This window comes from Danio aesculapii, chromosome 8 (genome assembly GCF_903798145.1).
Source record: "Danio aesculapii chromosome 8, fDanAes4.1, whole genome shotgun sequence".
NCBI lineage: Eukaryota > Metazoa > Chordata > Actinopteri > Cypriniformes > Danionidae > Danio > Danio aesculapii.
The window spans coordinates 53,822,458-53,831,641 of NC_079442.1; the positions used below are offsets into that span (position 1 = coordinate 53,822,458).

General features: G+C 32.8%; 1 protein-coding gene across 2 annotated transcripts in view; it reads left to right on the forward strand.

Moving 5' to 3' along the window:
- The window catches only part of smyd1b (SET and MYND domain containing 1b), a 44,265-nt gene that overhangs the window by 28,530 nt on the left and 6,551 nt on the right, over positions 1-9,184 (forward strand). For both annotated transcript variants that reach the window (XM_056464193.1, XM_056464194.1), the window contains one exon: positions 4,083-4,278. In XM_056464193.1, the coding sequence (XP_056320168.1) occupies positions 4,083-4,278 (196 nt within the window). The remainder of the gene's footprint in view (positions 1-4,082; positions 4,279-9,184) is intronic.

Genomic DNA, 9,184 nt, shown 5'->3' on the forward strand with positions numbered 1-9,184 from the left:
TAATATGCCCAAATTAAGTGAGTTTTTCATTAAAAAAAAGCTAAATTATCTGCCTATGGGGTATGTTAATGATCTTACATCAAAAGGAAAAACAAGATTATTTAGACTATTGACAGATTGTTTCAACACAGGCTCATGGATACGTACCCAGGTCTACATTTCTGGGAACAGCGAAATGCGTAACCGTAGCTCGCAGATTTTGTTTTTGCAAATCCACCAGAGGTCGCAGTGTATGCTTTTTTATGATCACAAATTCCTCTCTTCTCACATAAATCCACCAGAGGGCGCAATATACACTTCAGCCGACCAGGCCGGCTTGCTGTTGATCGAATGACTGACCGATTGACTCACCCAGCCCCTTCCCTAAACCCAACCAATAGTGTTTTCAAAGGCAATCTAAACAAAGAAAGGAGCCGCGTGATTTGACCACGTTTTCAGCCTGTTGTTTATTTTAGCATTTATTTATTTATTTTTGGGTTTTGTCTTGTTTGGTTTTTGGAACCGTTCTTCGCCGGACTCGAACTACGTCATCGTGGTCAACTCCGCTTCTAAGTCTGTGGACGTACAAGGTTATAATAGTTATTATTATTACATGCAAGGTTATAATAGTTGGATTTTTCATTCGTTTTATTTTTATTTTGTTTTGACTTTTTGTTTTCAAATTCAGTTTTTAGAGGCAGATCTACTAGTTTTTATTAGTTTCTATATTTTAAAATTGCTTAGTTTTATTTTATTTTTTTTTATTAGTTTCAGTCTTCGTTTTAGTTTTTGTTTGTTGTTTTTCTAGATAAGGATATTTATTTGGTGCAAGATTTAAAATCCTCCGAATAAATATTGTATAATATAAACCCAACCAAAGATAGCTTACTTTTTTGACACAAGAACACTAGCACTACCTCTACCCATCCTCAAACTCAAATACAACAGCCCACAAGATAGCAGCCTTAAGTACAATATGTGTGCAAGTCTGCTTCTGATGTTAGATATACAGTAGTGGTGAGAAGTTTGAATCTTTAACGTGAACCGGATCTTCCAAAGTTAGGACTCAACATGTCAAAAATATGTAGACGGCGATCATAATTTCAGTCAGTTTAAACATCACCATAATCTAAAAGTTTCTTAAAATTACGTTTGGCAACCCAACTGAAGCTTGATTCACTCATTTAAATTCAATTACGACTTATATACGACTATGTTATGAAATAAACTTGCCTTTCGCCAGATCCTCTCATTTAAGCCCTCGGTTTACCCGCGCTGCAGTTGTTCAAGTTTAGCTCAATCACAGCAGGCTGTCATGTACTGTTTGTGTTCGGTTCACTGAATCACTCATGTGCAGTATTATTGCTTCACCACTTCTCAAATCTGATCTCAGTGTGCTGTTCTAATGACTGAATAACTGTATATATTGGTTTATTTTGACTCAGAGGGATATCAGGCATGTTAAAAAGTAAGCAGCTTGTGGATAAGCTCTTACTGGAGATGTGAAGCATTCAAATGATTCAGTTCGATTTTGGTGAAGTAGTTCAACCGATTCACTTAGAAGATCCGGTTTAAAGGATTCGTTCTCAATTAGGATCACTAATACAGAAATAAAACCCTTTATTGGGCTCAAATGTGTTAAATGAATACTTTTAAGTCTCTGCTCAGGTCATATATTATGCTGTCACCGTGCTGCTGTCATGTACACTCGTTGTTTTTGTCGCCCGAGCAACAACGAGGAGGATCAGCTTAATCTGGCCAATGGCAGCAGGATTAGAGACTCTGAGGTGTCTTACGGGTCAAACCCCCAGCGAATAGATTCACTTCTGAAAGGCTTACAGTATGTGTTAAATACATTTACAAAGAGGAAACCGAAGGAGGTTTTGTCACGGTACGTTGAGAAAACGGATACAAAAAAAAGAGGAAGGATCCTAGTGCATTTAATGAAGAAATAATCGTGCAGATAACAGAAAAACAACAGGGCATCCAAAACTCAAAGTATCAAAAGAACAATATTAAACAAAACAAGAAACTAAGGCATGATACGGGAACACAACGCATGGACAACATATCACACAAAAACAAACAACTCAGTATAAGCAAACAGGTGTATGAATATTCCAAACAATCCTTAGTGACAGGATTCAGCTGTGTGTAATCAGTGGAAGTGAAATGTATGTGTAGTGGAATGAAGGGATTTGTAGTTTATGACGGAATCGTAGTTCAATTCAATTCAATTCACCTTTATTTATATAGCGCTTATACAATGTAGATTGTGTCAAAGCAGCTTCACATAAAAGGTCACAGTAAATAGGAACAGTGTAGTTCAGTTTGTAGTGTTTAAGTTCAGTTCAGTTGAGCTCAGTTCAGTGTGGTTTAATAATCACTACTGAGAGTCCAAACACTGAAGAGCAAATCCAACGATGCGCAGCTCTACAGATCCTGAACCATGCAAGCCAGTGGCGACAGCGGAGAGGGAAAAAAAACTTCACTAAAGGCGGAAGTGAAGAAAAAAAACCTTGAGAGAAACCAGGCTCAGTTGGGCACGACCATTTTAATTTCTCCGCTGGCCAAACGCCTTGTGCAGAGCTGCAGTCTCAGTGGCGGAGGCTGGAAGCTGGCCTCAGCGAAGACTCGTCTGTCTCTGGAGCGTCACAGGAATCAGTCTCATGTTCTCCACTCCTCCATGACCACCACAGTAGCTGCTCAGGATACGGCCTGGTCCAGGATATGGAAACTTTGGGATCATCTCGTCGTTGGTCTTGGATCGAATCAGTGGCTCTGCATAGTCTGAGGGCCTCGGGAAGAGTATCCCCAGGTGGAAATGGAGAATAAAGAAGATAATTAGCGTAGCTGATGTTCATAGTGTATATAAACAAGGTGCAGAAACCTGTGTGGAAGCCCCCTAAGTGGTGCACTAAGTGTATGCTTTACTGAACTTTAATCTAGTTTTGAATTGGGAGAGTGTGTCTGAGCCTCGGACGTTATCAGGAAGGCTATTCCAGAGTACCTCTGCAGTCCTCAAATCGCTAGTGAACATGACAGGTTTTTGCTATAGTTTCAGGATGTTTCAGTTAGTTTTGTATGTACACGATCCTGTATCAGTTAGTTCTCGTTTTTTAAAAACTCTCGTTTTTATTTTTACATCAGTTATCAAAAATGATTTCCAATTCTAGTTTTCGGGGTTTTTTTGTTTATTTTTGTTAACTGTAATAACCTTGACACGGCGAGCATTTGGGAAAACTGGTAACACCGAAAAAGCCGTCCATACGGAAATAAGTGGTCAGCTGGTAGCGCTAAAATGAACAGAGGCCATCGGCAGCATCATACCGCCCTGTAGCATTTGTTTCAAAAACGAAATTCAGCCAGACGTACCTCTGGGTACATAATCCGTGCTCCCCAGAAATGTAGACGTGGGTATGTATCCACAATGAGCCTGTGTTGGATTATTTAGTTTATCGTAGGGAAAAACTCAATTTTGACTCATTAATTCTGAAAATAAGAAAATATTTTCTTCTTGTCCAGAAAATGCTTCTTCATTTCAGGATGATTTTTAGATATTTGAACTACAAACAAGATTAAAGCTTGTAAAAAGAATGAAAAAATGATGTTGAACAGATTCAGGAAATTTCTCACAGTATTTCCTCTAATATTTGTTCTTCTGGAGAAAGTCTTATTTGCTTTAATACAGCTAGAATAAAAGCAGTTTTTAATTGTTTTAAAGCCATTTTAAGCTCAATATTATTAGCCCCCTTCAGCAATATTAGTTTTGGATTGTCTCCAGAATAAACCACTGTTATACAATGACTTGCCTAATTACCCTAACTTTACCCTAATTACCCTAGTTAAGCCTTTAAACGTCACTTTAAGCTGAATACTAGTGTCTTGAAGAATATCTAGTCTAATATTATGTGCTGTCATCATGATCAAGAGAAAATAAATCAGTTATTAGAAATGGGTTATTTTATTTTGTTAAACAGAAATTACAGGGGGGGCTAATAATTCTGACTTCAACTGTATTTTTAGATATCTGGACTAGAAACAGGACAAAACCTCTAAGTGCAATGTGTTATTCTGCAGTGTAATGTCTGTTTGTGGTGCAGGATTGAGCTGCGAGCTCTGGGAAAGATCAGTGCTGGTGAAGAGGTGACGGTGGCGTATGTGGATTATCTGAATGTGTCTGAAGACCGCCGGCGTTTGCTGAAACAGCAGTATTTCTTCGACTGCACATGCGAACACTGCACTGAAAAAACCAAAGATGATCTGAAGATGGCCGGAGCCGAGGTGGACGGAGTCAAGGTGAGCATTAGAGATCCAGATGGGCTTTCAATAGTGCGGAAGCTTGTTTTCAAACACAGAATAATGTATAATGATGATGAAAATAATAATAATAATAATGCTGAAGATAATAAGGGTAATAATAATAATGATGATGTTAATACTAATAATGATAACGAATAATATTAATAATAATAATAACAACAATGCTAATTTTCATCATATATAAAATACTAATAATGGTATGATAATAATAATAATATAATAATAATAATAATATTATTATATATAAAATAATAATAATGGTAATAATAATAACAAAAATAATACAAAGAATCATCATCATATATAAAAAAAAATAATAATGGTAATAATAATAATAATAATAATAACAATAATAAAAATAACAATAATAATCATTATCATACTGTATATAAAGTACTAATAATGGTAATGATGATAATATTAATAATAATAATGATGATGATGATGATAATAATAATAATAATAATAATAATAATAATAATAATAATGATAAAAATAATAATAATAATCATATTATATAAAATAATAATGGTAATAATAATAATAACAATGATAATTATAATAACAATAATAAAAATAACAATAATAATCATTATCATATATAAAATACTAATAATGGTAATGATAATATAATGATGATAATAATATTAATATTATTATTAATAATAATAATGATGATAATAATAATAATAATAATAATAATAATAATCATTATATATAAAATAATAATGGTAATGATAGTAACAATAATAATAATAATCATCATCATATATAAATTATAATAACGGTAATAATAATAACAATGATAATAATAATAATATTAATAATAATAATAACAATATTAATAATCATCATCACATATAATATACTAATCATGGTAATAATAATAATAATAATAATAATAATAATATATAAATTAATAATGGTAATGATAATGACAATAATAGTAATCATAATCCTCATCATCATCATCATATATAAATAATAATAATAGTAATAATAATAACAATAACAATAATAAAAATAATAATCATCATCACATAAAATACTAATCATGGTAATGATAATATAATGATGATGATGATGATAAAAATAATAATAATATATAAATTAATAATGGTAATGATAATAACAATAATAATAATTATTATATATCAATAATAATGGTAATGATAATAACAACAACAACAATAATAATAATAATCATCATCATCATCATATATAAATAATAATAATGGTAATAATAATAATAACAACAACAATAATAAAAATAACAATAATAATCATCATTACATATAAAATACTAATCATGGTAATGATAATATAATGATGATGATAATAATAATAATAATAATAGTAATGATAATAACAACAACAACAACCATCATCATCATCATCATATATAAATAATAATAATGATAATAAAATTAACAATGATAATAATAATAACAATAATAATCATCATCATATAAAATACCAATCATGGTAATGATAATATGATGATGATAATAATAATAATAATAATAATAATAATAATAATAATAATCATATATAAAATATTAATAATGATAATAATAATCATAATAATAATAATAATAATAATAATAATAACAATAATAATAGTAATGATAACAATAATAATAATAATAATCATATATAAAATATTAATAATGATGATAATAATAATGATAATAATAATAATAATAATAATAATAATATCAACAACAACAATAATAATCATCATAATATATAAAATACTAATAATGGTAATAATGATATTAATAATAATAATAATAATATTAACAATAACAATATAGTGGAATCTATACACTTTCATACACATCTATGCTACAAATGCTTTTAAAATCACAGTCCTGAATTTAATTTAAAGGGTCATTAAATCCTAAAACAATTGTTTTTAAATATTGTCAGATATATAAGTGTGGCACGTTGATTAAAACATTATTAGGACACATGCATTTCACTATTGAGTGAAAGTTGGCTATTATTGCATTGTTTAGAGCAAATTTGATCTTCCGGTTTAAATAGAAGTTTTGAAGCAGATAGTAAAGAGGTATTACACCCAGAAATGACCATTCAGTGATCATTTCTCTTCTATAAAACACGAACACAGCTTTGTAGGATGTTCATGTGTCTTTCATACGCTATAATGAACAAATCAGTGCTAGAAAATCTAAATAGGCGGCAGAAAGTGGATTGGAAACAGTGCTATGAACGTGAATAATGATCTCAGAGTGTTCAGTATGCAGCGCGGCTCAGATCTGCAGTCTGGAGAGATTAGAGCTGATAAATATAGCAGATCTTCAGCGCATTAGTGCCACAGATAAGATGAAGAGACTCGTATTACTGACCGTGATCATCACAAGAGGCCCAGAGAACAACAGCGCACTTCATTCACTCAAAGACTCCTTCACAAAGTCACAAATTCCTTCTCAGATCATTTGATTGTTCAGAGAATTAGTTCAAGCAGTCGGTTCATTCCAGTTTAAAGGGTTAGTTCACTCAAAAATGAAGATTCGGCTAGTAATCACTGTCCTTCATGTCATTCAAAACCCCATAAGATGAACATAAAGATCATTTTGGTCACATTTAGTATTCATAAAGCATAAACTAACACTTCTAGCTTAATAAACTACTGTTTATTAATAGTTATTAAGGTAGAAGTTGGGTTTAGGATTAGGGTATAATCAGAACTGCTAATGAACAGTTCATATCTTAATAACAGGGATATAGTTAACAGCATAAATTGTGACCTAAAGTAAAGTGTCACCTAAATTAAGATCTTTTGGTAACACTTTAGTTCAATTAACAACTCACGCTATTTACTATTGCATTATTGGATGTCTATATTTAAGACGCCAAAGTCAAATCACTCCCTAGAGCGGTCCCTCACTGAAGCTGAGCAGGGCTGAGCCTGGTCAGTGTCTGGATGGGAGACCACATGGGAAAACTCAGTTGCTGTTGGAAGTGAGGCCAGCAGGAGGCGCTCAACCTGTGGTCTGTGTGATTCCAAATGCCAAAGTAAAGTGAAGGGGACGCTATACTGTCAGTGAGCACCGTCTTTCGGATGAGGTGTTAAACCGAGCTCCTGACTCTCTGTGCTCATTAATAATCCCATGGCACTTCTGGTAAAGAGGTATGGGTGTAGCCCTGATGTCCTGGCCAAATTCCCTCCATCAGCCCTTACCAATCATGGCCTCCCCATCCACAGAATTGGATCTATCACTGTCTCTCCACTCCACCTATAGCTGGTGTCTGGTGAAGCACTGGCCCCGTTGTCCTGTGGCTGCCATCGCATCATTCACATGGAGCTGTACACTGGTGGTGGTGTGGAGAGACCCCCCTCATGATTGTGAAGCGCTATGGGTGTACAAAAATAAACATGTGCTATAAATACACATTACATTACATTAAGATAATAACTGTGTATTAGTAACTAGAAAGATTCATCTTATTTTACATCTCTAATGCCTAAATCTAACTACTACATTACTAAATAATAATAACTAGTAGTTATTGAGCTAAAAGGTTTAGTTATTGCTTTATTAATAGCGAGAATTGTACATTTTCATTGTACATATGTCATTTTTGTTTAAGTTGGAGGGGTTACAATGTTTGTTATATTTATCATTTAAATAAAATGTATTATTATTATTATTATTATTATTATTAGTCTATTATTAAAATCAGAATCATATTTAGTCTTAAATTAACCGGTCATTAATTTTGTAATTTTAATGCAAGTTTGACACCCAGTGGTTGAACTAGGTATTGCACCCCTGGTTCAAAACACACAAGCGAAGGTTGCCAGATTGACAACACCAACAAAGGCCGATTTAAATCGTGTTGTAATAAAAGCAACGGCACCCGATAGAAGGAATATTCTCCATATTAAAAGGAGTTTTTGATCTAATCAACACCTGAAATTGATATATTAGAAACGGTTTCAATTTCTCACAGCTGAACAACAGGATAAACGACAATGATCAGCTCAGGTACAGCTCATGTGCTTTATTCAGTGTTAAATGCTAATAATGTGAGTCTGAATGCCATCTTACATGACATTTATTGCCATACTACTGAAAGCAGCAGCAGATAGTTCAGCTCAGATCTGGAGAATAAATAAACCGTCTGAAACTAAACTCCAGAACTGAGACTCAGTGCAAACCAACACATATCAGTGATTCAGCATCTACATTTAATCATGTTAAAGAGCTTTAATATGTATTCACTCAATTATAAACCTTAGCATTTCCCTGGAGTGCAGTGAGTGCACTATTCAGTGCTTCTGAATTGCTGTATTTACATTTCTGCTGTGTTTCGTCTGGTGCAAGCAGCCAAATTGCTCATCACTGCGTATCTCGTCATGTAGCGCTTTAATCCAATTGTGTGCTTTTCAAAATGACAAAAAAAATCTTTAAATTACGCTCCTCTCAACAAACATTCATTAAACTACAAAATACACACCGGAAGTCAACAATGACATAAGTCCGAATCGTTTCTGCGAATCGATTCTTTTGAACAGCAGATTGTACTTTGGTTCTTCCGCTTTATGCACCACATTCTATGTTCTGTTTTCATATTATTTTAATAAACAATTAATATCTATAAACTACGTAAGTGATTTGTGCATTTCCTTGTATTCAAGCTTAGTTTATCAGAGTAATTAATTATGCTAAATTTAATTTACATCGCATAAACATTAGCTTTATCAGCTTTAAACAGGTTTGTTTTACAAATAAATGTTTCCATAATTATTTGTGAGCTTTCTCGTAAAGAAATGTGTGAATAATCGTTCTCGGGTTCTTTAGGGAACAGTTTACAGGATTGAACCGATGATTTAAAAGATCCGAATCAAAAG